The sequence below is a fragment of the Triticum aestivum genome, chromosome 3B (genome assembly GCF_018294505.1).
Source record: "Triticum aestivum cultivar Chinese Spring chromosome 3B, IWGSC CS RefSeq v2.1, whole genome shotgun sequence".
NCBI classification, from domain to species: Eukaryota; Viridiplantae; Streptophyta; class Magnoliopsida; order Poales; family Poaceae; genus Triticum; species Triticum aestivum.
In genome coordinates this window covers 669,007,253-669,026,241 of record NC_057801.1, presented here as the reverse complement: position 1 = coordinate 669,026,241, position 18,989 = coordinate 669,007,253, and the positions used below count along the sequence as shown (strand labels likewise).

At 45.4% G+C, this 18,989-nt stretch overlaps 1 protein-coding gene across 1 annotated transcript; it reads left to right on the top strand.

Moving 5' to 3' along the window:
* Nucleotides 1-10,034: 10,034 nt before the first annotated feature.
* Nucleotides 10,035-18,350, top strand: LOC123067673 (uncharacterized). Its single transcript, XM_044490370.1, has 4 exons — nucleotides 10,035-10,152; nucleotides 10,969-12,043; nucleotides 17,401-18,160; nucleotides 18,222-18,350. The coding sequence occupies exons 1-4, from the start codon at nucleotides 10,035-10,037 to the stop codon at nucleotides 18,348-18,350; spliced, it is 2,082 nt and encodes a 693-aa protein (XP_044346305.1).
* The last annotated feature ends 639 nt before the right edge of the window (nucleotides 18,351-18,989 follow it).

The following is an 18,989-nucleotide window of genomic DNA, read 5'->3' as shown; positions in this document are numbered from 1 at the left end:
GTAGAAATAAATCACTTACAGAACGTAGCAACTGATGATAGATTTGTCGAGCTCGCGCAGATTGAAAAGCTGGAACAATTCACTCAGATGAATTTGTACATAGTAATGTTTGAAGTGATGCTCATATCTAACTTCCGCATAAATATATTCTTTGGCGTTTTTATTTTTTATGTAACCCTTGTACCATTTCAGCAGACCTTTCATTTGTGGAGGTAGATCCTCTTCCTGCGCAGGCTCGACGAGAGGCCCATTCTTCACATATGTAATTACTACCTCCTTCACTGGCGCCTCATCAAGGCCTAACAGTTCACGAAGAGTAATACCTAAGTTGGCCGCTTGTTCTCTGGCACTCGTTACAGTCAATCCATGTGCTGCCGCAGCTGCTATGATATCGGGGTCATCCGGACCGGCGGCTTTCACTATAAGCGGGGCAATCGATTGTTTACTTTGTTCCCCGAGCTGGGCAACTCGTTTCCCGCTTTTTTACTTTCTAATTCCGTTTTCTCGGCCTCCTCCAAGGCTTTGTTCTCCTGGTTCTCCGTCCGCTCTTTCTTCTCCTTCAACATGAGTGCCTGCCTACGAAGTTCACGTGCATAGTCGTCAGGCAGATTCTTTGCGGCTTGGGACGGTGTGCTCAAAAATGACTTAGCCCACTTCTTTTGCTCATCAGAAAATACTGGCTTGGGCTCGGGCTCTCTTTTCTTCTTGCAGTCCGCCTTCCATTTCTCATGATCAGCAGCCGCGGCCGCGGCAGTTTCCTCGGCACTACGTTCCCAAGGCCTTGTGGGGAGAGGCTTCAGTGATGGCTCCGATACCTTTGTGGTCTTAGGTACATAAGGGTCCGGGTTAATAATCCAGGACTGCTTCTGCTTCTTTGCCGGAGGTGGATTGGGGGGCGGCGTCTGATCACCCGCCGGACGAGGACTGGGGGGCGGCGTCTGATCACCCGCCGGACGTTGTGGACTGGGGGGCGTCGGCTGACGTGACGGAGGTGTAGGTGAACCGCCACCACCACCACCACCGTAGGGGGGTGGACTTGTTGTCCTTGGCACCTCGCCTGGAAACTTGATAAACTTCTTTTGCCATAGAATGAAATGGCGCTTGACATCTCCAAGTCTTTTCTCCCCTTCAGGTGTAGCAATGTCAATCTCCAGGTCCTCAAACCCTTGGACTATGTCCTCCACCGTGACACGAGCATAGCCATCTGGAATGGGGTTGTTGTGGTGGAGTGCTCCAGGTAAACATGGTAAAGCACTGCCGATGGCTACCTTCATGGACATGTTCCCGATAGGATAATACAGATGACATTCTTTCATCTCCTTTATATCGTCCACGGGGTAGCGAGGAGGCTCCGGTGCAGTAATTTCGACCACCAGAGGCTCCGGTGCAGTAATTTCGATCGTCGGTGCATCTGCACCAGCCGGTGGGGCCTCCGTGGAAGCCACACTGCTTCTCCGCTGCTGGCTTCTGAGATCCGCTGGATGATCTTCATGCTGCGCCCGAGCTGCATCTCTTTCGGCTACTAGTACACTCACGGTTTTCTTCATCACATCCATTTCCGATGCCAACCGCGCCACAACATCTGCTTCCCGATCCATCTTTCTCTTCCGGCTTCTGTAACCGTACGGGTCATCGTTCTGGGGGAACCCTATTTTCCACGGAATGTGCCCCATGCCTCGTACACGTCCTCCGTGTTCAGGATTCCCGAGGGCTTTTGTCAGCGCGTCGTTCTCTCTGTTGAACTTGATCTTCCCCTCTTGAGCATCCCTCATTGCGTCAATAAGGGCTTGGGTGGGTTTAATTATTTTGCCCCGGTAAACACACTCCCCTGTCTCCGGGTTCAGCGTTCCCCCATGCCCGTACCACCAGCTTTTGGCCCTTGGGTCCCATCCCTCCGTACCTGGACGGATTCCTCGCGCCCTCAGCTCGTTCTCCATCTTCTCCCACCTAGGCTCCCAAAGGCGATACCCTCCTGGCCCCATAATATGATTGTACTCCTTCTTAGCCGCATTTTCCTTATTTTTTTCGATATTTGAATGAACTGCTCCGATTTCTTTTGCTTCACAAATTCTGGCCAATCATGTTTCAGTTTCTCATATTGTCCTTTGAAATCCGGAGTCTTGTTCTGCTTGACAAAGTCATGGGCTAGATTTTGCTTGAATTTCCGGAATGCGTCGGCCATCTTATGAAGAGCGAACTGTTTGACTAGCCTCCTCCTCTCCTTGTTTTCCTCAATCTTGTTACCCTCCTCATCGAATTTGTTGTATTCCGGAGGTAGAACGAAATGTTCCATAAGCTTCTTGAAGCAATCTTTTTTTGTTCTCTTATCGACAAAAGTGAAACCAGCAATTCGTGCCTTCTTTGGCTTATTCCACTCCTGGACGGTGATCGAGACGTTGTCTCTAACAACGGCTCCGCATTGGTTGACAAACTTGGTGGCGTTCTTGCGGGGCTCCAGCGGCCTGCCGGTTGCACTGTCGACAACCTCGATGGTGCATGTTTCTCCTTGTTTCATCGTCTTGGTTGCGCCACGCTTTGACGACGTACTCGATTGTTTCGACGATCCGGCCGAGGGCTAAAATAAGAAAGAGAGTCGCGCGCGTTAGTACACACATATTTATTCAAATCAGTTAGTTTGTATCACCAGAGGCTCAATGTATATATATACCTCGGCGCCGGAGGTGGTTGCTACTTCCATTTGAAGATCGTCGTTTATCGACGTTTGTTCGGCATCATCTTGCTGACGGCGCCCTTCATCTTCACCGTCAAGGTTCAGATAAGAAGAGATATCATCTTCTTCTTGTCCGGTCGGCACATATAGAATATCGCCGTTTATGATGCCGAACATATGTGCTTCACCGTCCGGATCATAGTTGTCCATAATCGGGTCAGCTCTATCGTCCGCCATTATGTCAGTCCTGAAAACATGTAGTAAAAACAAATTAATTAAGTGAAGAAGGGGGGCGGTGGCGGTGGCGGTGGCGAAAGGGCGGTGGCAAAAGGAGGGGGCGAGGAAGGGGTGGGAGAGGGTGTCGCGGTAGAGCGCGAGACGGGGCGGCAGACGACGGCGTCACGGAGAGGGAGGCGAGGACAACACACATGTATAACCCTCGCCGCCCCCTCTCGATCCCAAAAAAAACACCGCGCGCATCGCCGCCCCCCTCGCCGCCCCCTCTCCGTATATGCGCGGGGTCGTGTACATTTTTTTAAAGCGGGATCGTTGTACATTGACGCGCGGGGTCGTTGTATATATTGATTATCAAGTTTTACTTTTTTTTGTTGTTAATTATCAAGTTTTATATACGTTTTTTTGTTAATTATCAAATTTTACGGTTTTTTTTGTTAATTATCAAGTTTTAAGTTATTTTACCGTTTTTGTTAAACTAATTAACTAGTTAAAATTAAAAAGAACAAAAAAAGAAAAAAAAAGAAAAAATTCCGGTGGCCCGCGGCGCCCCTCTCTCTCTCCACGATCTCGCTCTCTGTCTGAGACCGGTGGCCCGTGCGCGCGCGGCAGTACCGAGGCCGGCCGGCGGCATTGAGGGCGGGCGAGCGAGGCGGCGCGCGCGCGGTGGGCGAGGGAGGCCGGTGACGGCTGGCGGCGCCGTACGTGTGGGCGAGAGGGGGCGGCGCGCGTGGGCCGGGGCGGGGCGCGGTGTGCAAACATACGGCGGGCGACGGCGAGCGGCGTCGAGGGCGAGGGCGACGGCGGGCGGCGTCGAGGGCGACGGCGGGCGGCGTCGAGGGCGAGGGCGACGGCGGGCGGCGTCAAGGGCGAGGGCGACGGCGGCAGGCCTTTGGCGCGGTGTTGAATCGGAGAAGACGAGAAAGGGTTCGGGCCCTTGTATTTATAGCCCCCCCTTTAGTCGCGGTTGGGGAGGCGACCCGCGACTAAAGGGTAACCTTTAGTCGCGGTTGGGGAGGCGACCCGCGACTAAAGGGTAACCTTTAGTCGCGGTTGGCCAGACCAACCGCGACTAAAGGGTTTTTTGGCGGGTTTTTGCGTTCCCGCGCGCAACGACCTTTAGTCGCGGTTGGCCTGGGGCCAGGCCAACCGCGACTAAAGGTATTTTTCAAAATACTTTTTCTTTTTCAAAATCTTAAAAATACAAATAATATATCAAAAAATTCAGAAAAATAAAACTAATTCAATTCAATATGTTAAAAACACAAATATTATATCAAAAAATTCAGAAAAATAAAACTAATTCAATTCAAAATTCTAAAAATACAAATAATATATCAAAAAATTAAGAAAAATAAAACTAATTCAATTCAAAATGTTAAAAATACAAATAATATATCAAAAAATTCAGAAAAATAAAACTAATTCAATTCAATATGTTAAAAACACAAATATTATATCAAAAAATTCAGAAAAATAAAACTAATTCAATTCAAAATTCTAAAAATACAAATAATATATCAAAAAATTAAGAAAAATAAAACTAATTCAATTCAAAATGTTAAAAATACAAATAATATATCAAAAAATTCAGAAAAATAAAACTAATTCAATTCAAAATTTTATATGCCTAGGCAGGAGTACGACAGCGACGACAGCAGCGACGACGACGGCGGCAACTTAGAAGGCGACGACTACCAGTACAACGGCGGCGGCTATGAAGACTACGAGTATGCATATTATACGCCTAGGCAGGAGTATGACTAAATCACTCCAAATTTCATGTATCATCAGTGGTATCTCGAATCATTCGAAAATGGACACCAAACACATCACGGGTAATATAATTCACATGATCCATTCAACAAAGTTTGGTACAATAAATTATTACACATCATTTCTTCCCTTGTGTCCCTGCTTGCTTACGATTGTGCCGTATCCATGGAGCATCCTCATCATTTAACTTAATGCTTGGGTCGGTGTTCACTTTGAAGGGCGGAATTTCAGCAAACATATTATAATCTTCTGACATGTCTGTCTTGTCCTCCACTCCCATGATGTTTCTTTTCCCTGAAAGAACAATGTGGCGCTTTGGATCATCGCATGATGTACTGATCGTTTTCTTATCTTTCCGTTTCCTCGGTTTGCTACTCATGTCCTTCACATAGAAAACCTGAGCGACATCTTTCGCTAGGACGAATGGTTCGTCAAGGTAACCAAGATTGTTGAAATCCACCATTGTCATTCCGTATTGCTGGTCCACCTTTACCCCACCTCCTGTTAGCTTGAACCATTTGCACCGGAACAAAGGGACCTTAAAGGAGGGTCCATAGTCAAGTTCCCATATCTCCTCTATGTAACCATAATATGTGACCTTTTGCCCATTCTCGGTTGCTGCATCAAAGCGGACACCACTGTTTTGGTTGGTGCTCTTTTTATCTTGGGCGATCGTGTAAAATGTATTCCCATTTATCTCGTACCCTTGGAAAGTCGTTATAGTCGAAGATGGTGTCTTGGCCAACATGTACAGCTGATCTACAACATCATTGTCATTCATTAAATGTTTTCTCAACCAACTGCCGAAAGTCTCCATGTGGGCCTTCCTAATCCAGGATTCAGGCTTCCCCGGGTTGTCCGAGCGTAAAATATTCTTGTGTTTCTCAAAGTACGGAGCCACCAAGCTGGAATTGGTCAGTACAGTGTGGTGTGCTTCAGTCAGAGAATGGCCGTCCATACATATCGTTGATTTCCTTCCGATCGTGCCTTTTCCACTTAGTCTCCCCTCGTGCCGCGATCGAGGAAGACCAATCGGCTTAAGGTCAGGAACAAAGTCAACACAAAACTCAATTACCTCCTCATTTCCATAGCCCTTGGCGATGCTTCCTTCTGGCCTAGCACGGTTACGAACATATTTCTTTAATACTCCCATGAACCTCTCGAAGGGGAACATATTGTGTAGAAATACAGGACCGAGAATGAAAATCTCTTCGACTAGGTGAACCAAGAGGTGCGTCATAATATTGAAGAAGGATGGCGGGAACACCAACTCGAAACTGACAAGACATTGGATCACATCGTTCTGTAACCGTGGTAGAACTTCTGGATTGATTACCTTCTGAGAGATTGCATTGAGGAATGCACATAGCTTCACAATGGCTACTCGAACATTTTCCGGCAGGAGCCCCCTCAAAGCAATCGGAAGCAATTGCGTCATAATCACGTGGCAGTCGTGAGACTTCAGGTTTTGGAACTTTTTCTCCGCCATGTTTATTATTCCCTTTATATTGGACGAGAATCCAGACGGGACCTTCATACTGCTCAGGCATTCAAAAAAGATGACCTTCTCTTCTTTGGTCAGAGCGTAGCTGGCACGACCTTGAAACCATTCCGGATGCCGGTCATCAGGGTCTTTCAAACGTTGCTGGTCCTGCCGTGCTTCCTTTGTATCATTTGTCTTCCCATACACGCCCAAGAAGCTTAGGAGGTTCACGCAAATATTCTTCGTAACGTGCATCACGTCGATTGCAGAGCGGACTTCTAGGACTTTCCAATATTCTAGCTCCCAGAATATAGATTTCTTCTTCCACATGGCTGCGTGCCCGTCAGCTCCCTTCGGAACTGATTGTCCGCCAGGACCCTTTCCAAAGATGACTTTCAAATCCTTGACCATATCAAATACCTCAGCACCAGTGCGTTCCGCAGGCTTCGGCCGGTGATCTGCCTTGCCGTTGTAATGCTTGCCTTTCTTTCTTACTGGATGAATTTTCGGAAGAAATCGACGATGCCCAAGGTACACGTTCTTCTTACAATTTGGCAAATGTACACTTTCAGTCTCATGTAAGCAGTGCGTGCATGCATTGTATCCCTTATTTGACAGTCCCGAAAGGTTACTAAGAGCAGGCCAATCGTTGATGGTTACGAAAAGCAACGCTCGTAGGTTAAATTCCTCTTTTTTGTGCTCATCCCACACACGGACACCAGGTCTGCCCCACAGCTGTAAAAGTTCATCAACTAATGGCCTTAGGTACACATCGATGTCGTTGCCGGGTTGCTTCGGACCTTGGATGAGCACTGGCATCATAATGAACTTCCGCTTCATGCACAACCAAGGAGGAAGGTTGTAGATGCATAGAGTCACGGGCCAGGTGCTATGGCTGGAGCTCTGCTCGCCAAAAGGATTCATGCCATCTGTACTTAGACCAAATCTTATGTTCCTTGCGTCAGCTGCAAAATCTTTGAACTCTCTGTCGATCTTTCTCCATTGCGTTCCATCTGCGGTGTGTCTCAACTCCCCGTCCGACTTACGGTCCTCTTTGTGCCATCGCAACAACTTGGCATGCTCTTTGTTCCTGAACAGACGTTTCAACCGTGGTATTATAGGAGCATACCACATCACCTTGGCGGGAACCCTCTTCCTGGGTTTCTCGCCCTCAACATCGTCACCAGGGTCATCGCCTCTGATCTTATAACGCAATGCAGTGCATACCGGGCATTCATTCAAATTCTCGTATTCACCGCGGTAGAGGATGCAGTCGTTGATGCATGCATGTATCTTCAGAACCTCTAAACCTAGAGGGCAGACAACCTTCTTTGCTTCGTACGTACTGGCGGGCAACTCGTTATTCTTTGGAAACATATTCTTCAACATTTTCAGCAAGTTTTCAAATGCCGAGTCAGCTACACCTGCCTGTGCCTTCCATTTCAGCAAATCCAGTGTGCAGCCCAGCTTTTTCAGACCATCATCGCATCCGGGGTACAACGACTTTCTGTGATCCTCTAACATGCGATCCAAATTCTCCCTCTCCTTTTCAGTTTCGCAGCGTCTCCGTGCATCAGCAATGGTCCGACCAAGATCATCAACGGTCTCATCACGTGCCTCTTCTTCACCCTTCACCTTCCCCTTCACCTTCAGCATCCTCCATGAAAGTATCACCGAAATGAGCAAGATAGCTTTCATCGATGAAATCATCCCCTTCTTCATCTTCTTCCATTATAACCCCTCTTTCTCCATGCTTGGTCCAACAATTATAGCTTGGCATGAAACCGTGCCGAAGCAGGTGCAGGTGAACTTCTCTTGAGGAAGAGTAACCCTTCTGATTCTTACAGTCAACACATGGACAGATAACAAAACCCTTCTGCTTGTTCGCATTAGCCACTACGAGGAAATCTTTCAAACCCGTAGTGAACTCGCGGGAGAGTCGGTTACCGTACATCCATTGCCGATTCATCTGCATTATTATAATATAAAATATATAATTAACCATCATGCATTTGTTAAACTAACTAGCTATAAACAATAGAAATTAAACAATGAACAACACACATGCATATTTTATCAATGACACACATGCATGAAAGGTTCAAGTTGCTAACCGCGATCGAGGAGGAAAAAATAAATGAGGAACCTCAAGTGTGGCTCCAACACTTCATATCATGTTTGTTTCACCCTCTTGGGGCATTTCATCAAACACCTTGTGTGCATAAGAGGAACCAAAAGCAAACCTACACCCCCTTGTGAAGCTTGTGAAGAGAAGTGGCACCAAATGGCTAAGTGAGCGTGCTGAACTGGTATATATAGGGGAGGAGCTTTAGTCGCGGTTGGCCTGGCCAACCGCGACTAAAGGCCTTTGGGCACCTTTAGTCGCGGTTGGCCTGGCCAACCGCGACTAAAGCCCCTCACGTGCACCAGCTGGCCACCGAGCGCCCTGGGCCCAGGCCTTTGGTCGCGGTTCGTCTGCCGAACCGCGACTAAAGACTTCATTAGTCGCGGTTCCTACAGTTTCGCGACTAATGGGGCTGGACGGAAGCCTCTTTTTCTACCAGTGTTTGTGTCCATCATGTGCTATGTGTGCCACTTTACTATACAGGCTCCCGGATCCTATTCCCCGCGTAGCACAGAGGATAGCGACCAAACGTATACCCCCCCCCCCAAGGTCGCTACCGATGTTGTATGGGCCCGCACATTTCTGATTTATTTTATCTATTTTTGGAAGGTTCTAGAATCTTCCCTGAACCGGATTTTTTTTTATTTTTCTCTCTTCTTCATTTCCTTTTCCTTTGTTTTTCCTTTTTCTTTTAATTTTTGCAATCATTTTCAAGTTTCCAACATTTTTTGCATACACTATTTTTCCTAAGTCATGAACATTTTACGATTTTAAGAATATTGTTTCAAAATCATGAACATTTTTTGGATCAGCAAACAATTTTTGACTTCGTGGACATTTTTCAAAATTACAAACATTTTTTGAATTCATGGAAATTTGTTTTTTATTTCCCAAACATTGTTTTTTCAAATTCCTGAGCATTTTTTGAATTTTCAGAACTTTTTAAAATTTTCGGATTTTTTATAAATCCCAAACAAAAAGAAACGAAAAAAACTATGGGGCCCCTCCCCCGCACTTGTGCTGGACTAAATCATGCGCGGAAGAGACAGGGGGTTGCGTGTTTCATGGCTAGTCCATGTGTTCTCTAAGAAAAGGTAAACGTTGGCGCGTACGACAGCCGAGTGATTCGGCTGGACGCACGACGCGCGTTGGATGAAAACGCGATCCAACTGTGCTCCGCCTCACATCCCAACCTTATCCTCTTCCTTCTTTCACAGTGCTCCGCCTCAAGGTTTCTTCCGTGCTGCTATATGACATGGGGCCATGGCCTGCGAGCTCACAGGTCAGGGCTGCCATGGCTTATGAGCTTGGGGCAGACGGTGGCTGAGGGCGACTACAAGCCGTCGCTACAGGGAGCAATCTCACCGGAGCAGCGAGCACCCAGAGACAACTCCAATGTTGCAACCTGCCTTTGAGAAAGCTACAATCGGCGTGGTAGAAGCTTCAACCAGCGACGACAGATGCTGGAGCCGATCACTGCCACAACGAAAAGCTACAACCGTGGTCTTCAAAAGCTTCAACAGGTGTGACAAAATGCTTCAACCAGTGGTCGACGGACGCCGGGGCTGGCCACTGCCAACAGAAAAAAGCTTCAAACGGCGTCGCAAAAAGCTTCATCCACGACGACAGATGTCAGAGCTGGTCACTGCCAACAGCACAAAGCTGCAACCAACAATGTAGAATGTTTCAACCGGCCTTGAAAAGAGCTTCAACGGCGACGACGGCGAGGTTGCAACGGCGAGGGTATGACGACGAGGTTGCAAGCTGCAACGGCGAGGCTGCTACCCAACGACGACGAGGCTACAATGGTGAAGGTTGCAAGCTGCAACGCGAGGCTTCTAGTCGACGACGATAGGCGGCAAGGTTGCAAGCTGCAACGGCGACGCAACAATGGTGGTGCATGAGGGAGGGTGTGGCGACGAGCTGGTAGTGCTCCGACGAGCGGCGGCGTGGATGAGGAGGACGTGGGTGCTGCTGCGCCTCGCCGGGGGCGCACGCACACGGTGGCCGGGGCAGAGACATCCCGCATTGATGAATGGATCTGAAACTGAAGACTAGGAAGGAGACGATGATTAGGGGTGAATCGAACGGTTGTTGCCTGCTAGATCGGACGGCCGCGCAGCGACCGGCCCAAATTTGGGCCGGCGCGCCGGCGCCCATCAGCCCCCCTTAAAAAAAGGGTATTCGGCGCCTAGGTCGGGGAATAGGACCTCTATGCAGGGCTGCCGCCAACCATGAATTAGGGCAAGCGGTTTATTCAGAGTTTGCTTCCACCCGCCGGGATCGTTGATCGATTCCTAGCTGCCGCCTGACCCCGACGGCGCTAGCACGTTGTTGCGTCGAGCCTGCATGCATCCGGCAAACCAAGCACTGGATTTAGTGGTGAGTTACTCTTGCTGCTGTGCTGACGAAGGACTAGTTGGCTGATCGCTGTTTCTGTTTGCACTACGTGAGAAGAACTCTGTTAAGATTGCTATAATACTTGGATCGTGAGAAGGATTTCTTGTTGGAGGTTTTCAAAGCTGCAGTTTGAACCAATTGCTTTGGAAATTGCATCTATTCCTACCGGTATCGTGAAAATCGGGCGGCCGTATCATAGTCCTTACGAATTCAATCTCTTGAGTGCGAGTGCTAATCTGCTATACAGTACTCGGCACTTCGGCACATAGCCCATATCAGATTCAGATTCTGTTACATTCTGCCCAATAGCCATCTCATTTGCCGGTGTGTCTATCGTGGGCGACGGCAAGGCCGTCGGCCACGCCATCAACGTACCCACGGCGAGTGGCTACCACCTGCTTGTGGTTAGCAACTACTCGCGTACAAAAGCCACCACACCTACTGGCACGGGGATCGTCTCACTCGATTTCATGGTGGGAGGCCATCGTTGGCGCATCGAGTACTATCCTAATGGCGACCGCCCAGAGTGCACCGACTCCATATCTCTCTTTTTGCGCCTAGTTGACAGAAGTGTAACAGGGACTTTGAAGGTGAAGTTCGATTTTAGTTTTGTCAACCAGCATGAGAAGCAAGATTCGTCATATATTCTTGCAGTCAAGCCAGACGACTTCTCCAGCCCAAGCACATCTTGGGGTTACAACAATTTCATAAAAAGACAAGATCTTGAGAAATCAAATAATCTAAATGATGATTGTTTCACCATCCGATGTGATATTGCGATTGCCACCACCGTTGATCTCTTTATTATGGTACCACCTTCAGGAATACATGAGCATATCAGCAACCTCCTTCTGTCCAAGGAGGGCACCGATGTGACATTCAAGGTTGGCGAGGAAGAGTTTGCTGCCCATAGGTGCGTGCTCGCGGCTCGGTCTGCGGTGTTCAAGGCAGAGCTCTTTGGCCCCATGAAGGAGGGCAAAATGGCAAGCGTCATACAGATCGAAGATATGGAATCAAAAGTTTTCAGGGCCTTGCTTGGCTTTATTTACACTGACTCACTGCCCGAAATGGAGATGAACACAATAGATGAAGGAAAAGCCCAAGAAACATTGTGGCTGCAACATTTGCTTGCAGCGGCGGATAGATATGATCTCCAAAGGCTGAAAGCACTATGTGAAGAGAGGTTGTGTGAACAAATAAATGTGAGCTCTGTGACAACTATTCTTACTCAAGCCGAGCAGCTCAATTGTTGTGGATTGAAAGGGGTATGCTTTGAGTTTCTCAAAACTACCACTAATTTGAAAGAGATAATAGCCGTGGACGGATTGGACGACATAACTAGAACCTGCCCCTCTCTTCTAAAAGAGCTCATTGCCAAGCTTGTTTCCTAATATCATCACACACACATGGTTAGTTTTTCCTGTATATTTTCCAAAGACAGTATGTTTTAGAAGGGGTCCTCCGTCAATGGATCCTAGTCTAAACACATGAACAAACATTTTAAATAATCCGCTATAGCATGTTATAGTGTTTTGAAGAGGTCCGATGCTAAGAGGCATAGCCCGCTATTTAAAACTATGGTTTCTTGTTTGCAGTATGACTTTGTTGACAGCATTTGATATGCCTTCATGATGTGTTATAGAGACATTTTAGTTGGATGTATTGTGTGCATCTTTCCTTGATTCCCGTTTCTTAGAGATAATGTTTTACACTGTCATTTCTACGACATCAACCATCTTTCTTTTCTTTTCTTCAGGCGCGGCAGCTGAGGTAGAAAAAAGTTTGTTGCGCTGGAGGCCAGCTTGGACTGTCTAGCTACATGACGCCATTCTGTTCTCCAATACTATATCATTGTCAAACTTGCTTTGCTTAAGAATTATTAGTGATGGTTCATACTAGTATTTGTCCCAATTTCAGAACATGCAGTCAATTTTATGTAATTTTATTACGGTCTTATCAGCTTGGCAATCGGATGGACTTATATGTTCCACTGGCTTGACAATTTTATGATATTCGGTTATTTACATACACAAGAAAAAAAAATGGATTAGTATCTTGCACCAGGCGCGACCGATCAAACTATGTTCATGTTACTGGTCATCTATGTTTAAGGATGGCAATGGGTAGGGTATATGGGGCGGGTAAAGCAATACCATACCCATACCCGTGTAGTCAATGGGTATAATATTCTACTCATACCCATACCCATGGGTATGAAACTTTACTTGTATCCATTCCCGATGGGTACCCATAACCATTGGGTACCCAACGAGTAGATCAAATAGTACACAACTAATTCGTAATTTTACATTCATCTATAGCACATTTGACTAAAATAATATTGATCTCAACTCAATAACAGATAGATTAGTACATGATAATTATCTCAAATCAAATTAACAATTGGTAAAAACTTTAACATATGTTCACAAGCTCATGACATAACATTAACATAGATACAATTGTGAATCACAGGTAAGGTTCACATGTCATAAATGGGTAGGGTATGGGTATATCCATGGGTAAAAGGCTATGCCCGTACCCTACCCATGACTTAATGGGTAGGATATGGGTACTATCCGTGGGTATAAAATTGTATCCATACCCTGCCCATGCGGATACAATACCCGTGGGTACCCATACCCATGGGTAAAATTGCCATCCTTATCTATGTTCCAGCCCTCGAGAGACCGGGACCATAAAGCCACAGCTTTTGCTTCCCAAACGCATGCAGCCGCGTAAACGTACTCCAAAACCAACGAGCAATGATGTTCCAAATAACCAGACGTGTCCGTGTCTTCATCTCGAGAGTCTAAAGTTGTTTCTTGTTTGTATACGTCTGATACACTGCGCGGGTTCCTTTGTCCGTCTCCCTCAGGTTAGAGCCCGGGTGCGTTCTGGTGTTGCATGTTCGCGCGCCATAGAGTACGTTGTACGTACATACCATCGAGGGAACAGCGAGGCACATAAAAATAAGGAAACAGGAAACTCTGGCTACTTTGGCAGAACTGTAGCAAATTTTGTCCCGTTTCTGCTTCGGTACAATCCTCTAAACACATCAACGCACGAGATTTCTTGATACCCCTTCATAGTAAAGGATAGGATTGTCTTTCTTTAAAATACATCCTGAACACATACATTTTTCAACCGGTTTGGATGACGGTCATGTAATAGGATAGACATGTATTGATCCTATTGTTTTGCCAGCTGGTTGTGGCTTTGGGCTTTTCTTATTTACAGATTTTGTTATAGTTTCTACTATGACCTTTCGGTACTATGCTACTGGTTTATCCTTTTAATAATATGAGCCGTATGCATCTTTCTGATGCAGAGGCTGGGGCAAGTCCCTTTTTCCAAAAAGAAAAATAAAAAAAAAATAGTCCTGAACATATACGCTGTGAGGCACCCTTTACTGGGCCGGCCCATTTGGTGACGGCTGTAGGGAGCGCGACGGGAGATGTAAAAAGTCAGAAAATAAGTGCCTGCACCCGCTAAGAATCGAACCACGCACCTCTTGTACACAAAATTGAGTAGCTCACCAATGGAGCTAACTAGTGCTTTTGAATAAACAGGAGCGTACAGTCTTAAGAATTCAGCAGAAACTGGAAGACCAAAAAAATCACACAGGCAGAGAAATTGAAAATAGATCTCTTAGCTAATTGCCGCTATTAATTAGGCCTATTAACTAACCGTACATGCAATGCCTACTGCCTGATCCAATCAAAGAGCACCATGCGCTAGCTTCCATGGAGAGACGCTGGAATCAAGGGAATAAAGTGACGTGCCTAAATGCAACAGCCTTTTTTTAGAAACTATGCAGCAGCCTAGTAAACATGGTAGATTTTTTTTTGAGAATAATAAACATGGTAGATTGGTAGTACGAGTTTTGCTGGCTCTCGGACCCAATAAACCGAATGGAGGGAGTAACACCAAGGTAGAATACAAAAACGTAAAATCCATGCACCTTTTCAATTTTTTGAACTTTTGTTAAAAATTCTAAATGAATTTTTAAAAATTGGATAATGTTTCAAAATCCAACATTTTTTGAACAACTTGAACAGATTTTGAAAAAAATCATTTTGCATAAAAGCATGAACATTTTTCAAAAAAATTGAACAACATTCTTTAAAAGCATGAACATTTCGAAAAATTGAAGGAGATATGTTAGTTCAAAATGTTAAGAATTTTTTTCGAACAACATTTTGAACACTTTTAAGGAAATATGAAGAGCCACCAAAACTTCCGTTGAACATGGTCTAGTTTTGGACACGTTTTCTTTGGGCTCACACTGACATCTTTCATTGAACATGGTCTAGTTTTGGACATTCTTGGGATAACACCAATTTGCACTAGCAGAGGGGCATGCGAATGGTAGCCATCCATGTCTGGTTTGAATGAATTCTGACACCGTATGCACGTTGCGTTATGTCTAGCCATTTATCAATCATTTTCACTGAGAAAACTCCAGAGAATACAGGAATTGTCAAAAACATAAACAACTTGGGTTTGTGCCTTGAATTGATCATATAAGCTCATGGATAAAATTTGGGATCATTTGAAGATGCCAAAAAAAATTACTCTCATACGGACCCATGTGGCCTACCTGAACACCCTCCATATTGAACATGGTATATTTTCGGACATGCATGAAAAGACCCCAAGTTTTGCCAGCAGGTGAGCATGCCCATGGTAGGGATCCATGCCAGGTTTGAACAAATTTCGACACAATATGCAAGTTGCATCACGTCCGACCATTTATCAGCCATTTTTCAACAAGAAAACTCTAGAATATGCAAGAATTGTCAAAAATTCAAACAACTTGGCATGATGCCTTGAATTGGCCATTTAAGTTTTTTTCAATATAAATAATAAAAATTGATCTGGAATTTCACAAAATGTCCCCGTACTCTCATCAGACCCTTCTCGCCTGCCGGAACAACTGTTAAACATGGTTTATTTTTGGACATGCATGAAATGACTCCAACTTTTTCTATCGGGTGGGCATGCACATGATAGGCATTCATGTCAGGTTTAATGATTTTCGACACGTATGCAAGTTGCGTCACCTCCGTCCATTTATTGGTCGCTTTTCACCGAGAAAACTCCAGAAAATGCAGAAAAATTCGAAAACTCAAACAAGTAGGCATGGTGTCTTGAATTGGTTATATATGTTCATGGAAAATTATTGGGGTCATTTGACGATGCAAAAAAAACATGCTCTCATACGGACCATTTTGGCCTACACGAACACCATCCATCGAAAATTGTCTATTTCAGAAAAGGTTATTCTTTTGTGAAAACTATTCACAATGTTCCCATTTAGAATTTTTTTCTCAAAACTCAAAAAATCTTTGGGAATTTCAAAAAATGTTCACGCTTTGAAAAAATTGTTTAGAATTTCGAAAATACTCCCGTTAACAAGTTTTGTTCTGTAAATTCCAAAAATGTCAGCGTGTTTTCAGAAAATGTTTAGGATTTTAAAAAATGGTTCCTGTCATAAAATTCTAAAAACATGATTGTTTCAAAGTTTGTTAGAGTTGTTGAAACAATTGTTGGATTTTCAAACATTACTCATTTAAAAAAATTACGATTTTCCAAGAACAATATGAAAAAGTCCAAAAACTACCCGGATTATCCATTGTAGTTAGTTCTTAAAATGACACGCCCTTTATTTGTCAACAAGGCATCTCAGCTTAGCTGGTTAGCAGCTGGACTTTTTGAGCTAGAGGCGCAGAGTTCGAATCGTGGTGAGGTCACTCTTTATTCCTTTTTAGCGATTATTATATCGCTGCCCTAGGTGCGACCGCTACTGCGGCCACCTTCTTGGGCCGGCCCAATAGGAGTACATACATCATACATAGAACTTATCATACGTCCAAAGTGGGTATACCATGTGAAAAGTCCAGATTACCCTTTATACGTTTTACGTGGGGGGTTGTATCAAAGCGGGACTCATTTTGTCCTAGGGCGTGCGTTGTGTTCTCTTCTTCGGTGACTCGATCGTACGGGAGCAGCGGGACTCATTTTGTCCTAGGGCGTGCGTTGTGTTCTCTTCTCCGGTGACTCGATCGTACGGGAGCGTCGATCGAGCTTCCGCAACTCGGACGCGCGAGGAGAAGACGAGACCTGTACGAACTTGCGCTCTGCGTGCCTGCCATGTCATTTGCCGGCATGTCTGCGGCGGCAAGGCCACTCTTTATTCCTTTTTAGTGATTATTATATCGCTGCCCTAGGTGCGACCGCTACTGCGGCCACCTTCTTGGGCCGGCCCAATAGGAGTACATACATCATACATACAACTTATCATACGTCCAAAGTGGGTATACCATGTGAAAAGTCCAGATTACCCTTTATACGTTTTACGTGGGGGGTTGTACCAAAGCGGGACTCATTTTGTCCTACGGCGTGCGTTGTGTTCTCTTCTCCGGTGACTCGATCGTACGGGAGCGTCGATCGAGCTTCCGCAACTCGGACGCGCGAGGAGAAGACGAGACCTGTACGAACTTGCGCTCTGCGTGCCTGCCATGTCATTTGCTGGCATGTCTGCGGCGGCAAGGCCATCGGCCACGCCGTCAACGTCGTCGCATCCAGTGGGCACCACCTGCTTGTGGATACCGCCTACTCACGTACCAAAGCCACTACACCTACTGGCATGGTGATCGACTCTCTCCCTTTCATGGTAGGAGGTCATCGTTGGGACATCAGATACTATCCTAACGGCCGTACCTCAGAGAACGCCGACTATGTATCCATTTATCTTCATCTTCTTGATGAAGATGTTGCAGAGTTTAAGGTGTTGTACGAATTTAGTTTCGTCGACCAGCGTCAGATGCAAGATTCAGCCCATATTCGTGGAGTCCAGCCAACAAACTTTTCCGACAACCATCGATGTTGGGGTTACCCTAATTTCGCGAAAAGAGACGCCCTTGAGAAATCAAACCATCTAAATGATGATTGTTTCACCATCCGATGTGACCTTACCATTGCCTCCACCGTCGATCTCTTCATTAAGGTACCGACATCTTGTATCCAACACCATATAAGCGACCTCTTGCAGTCTGAGGAGGAAGCTGATGTGACATTCAAGATTGGAGATGACACATTTGTTGCCCACCGGTGCGTGCTCGCAGCTCGGTCTACGGTCTTCAGAGCAGAGCTATTTGGCCCCATGAAAGAGGGCACAATAGGAGGCATCATCCATATAGAAGACATGGAAGGAAATGTGTTTAAGGCATTGCTTAGCTTTATTTACACCGATTCACTGCCTAAGATGGCGATAGACACGTTGGAGGATGAAAGGGAAGACCAAGAAGTGTTGTGGCTACAACACTTGCTTGAAGCGGCGGATAGATATGATCTTGAAAGGCTGAAAGTACTTTGTGAAGAGAAGTTGTGCCAACACATAGACGTGGGCTCGGTGACGACTATTCTTACTCTAGCCGAGCAACATAACTGTTCTGTATTGAAGGAGGTATGCTTTCAGTTTCTCAAGACTCCTGCTAATTTGAAGAAGATAGTTGCGGTTGAAGGAGGTATGCTTTCAGTTTCTCAAGACTCCTGCTAATTTGAAGAAGATAGTTGCGGTTGACGGCTTGGAGGACATAACAAGAACATGCCCCTCTCTCTTAAAAATGCTCATTGCCAAGCTTGTGTGCCTTTAATGTGCCTTAAAGAAAATCATTACCAAGACTCGTCCATAAGAAAAATGGTAAGTAACATTGTTATTATTTCCCCCGCAAAAAAACGTTGTTATTATTTCTTAAAGATCCTACTCTAAACATTTCCTACTGCTGCAATATCTTGCCATCATTTAATGTGCCTTCATGTTGTGCCAAGTTTTTTTAGATTTCTGCTACCCTGTTTGGAGAAGCGACCACTGGCATGTGTTGAACTGCTTCTTGAATCTTCATCTCTTTCCATCTTTCGAGCGAAAGCTCGGGCAACAAAAAGATAATGGAGATGGTAGCTTTGAAAGTCTAGCAGTCTACACATTATGCCCTTCTGTTCTCAAAGATACACTCAAGGTTGATTAGCAATGGTCTGTACTGATTTTCTTTTAGAGTAGATCATTGATGGCGCGCGTTGCCGCGCCTATCTATTTTGACAATAAAATGGTAGGTATTTATAAATATATGTGCCATTAGATATTAATAAATTTACTCATAGCCCATAGAATTAAAGGAATTTTAAAAAACTAAGCTACAAAACATGAATATTAAATTGCATAAACTTAATAATAATTGGGTAGTAACCAAAGTGGAGAATTTAATAAAATTCAAAAAAGTGGAGAATTTAATAGG

Bases quoted from the DNA above. Each gene is read 5' to 3' on its own strand.
- LOC123067673 (XM_044490370.1), top strand. From the start codon at position 10,035: ATGACGACGAGGTTGCAAGCTGCAACGGCGAGGCTGCTACCCAACGAC. The intron at 10,153-10,968 runs GTTGCAAGCTGC...AGCCCATATCAG, and splicing joins CGACGACGATAGGCGGCAAG to ATTCAGATTCTGTTACATTC. The intron at 12,044-17,400 runs TCTTCTAAAAGA...CATCAGATACTA, and splicing joins ATAACTAGAACCTGCCCCTC to TCCTAACGGCCGTACCTCAG.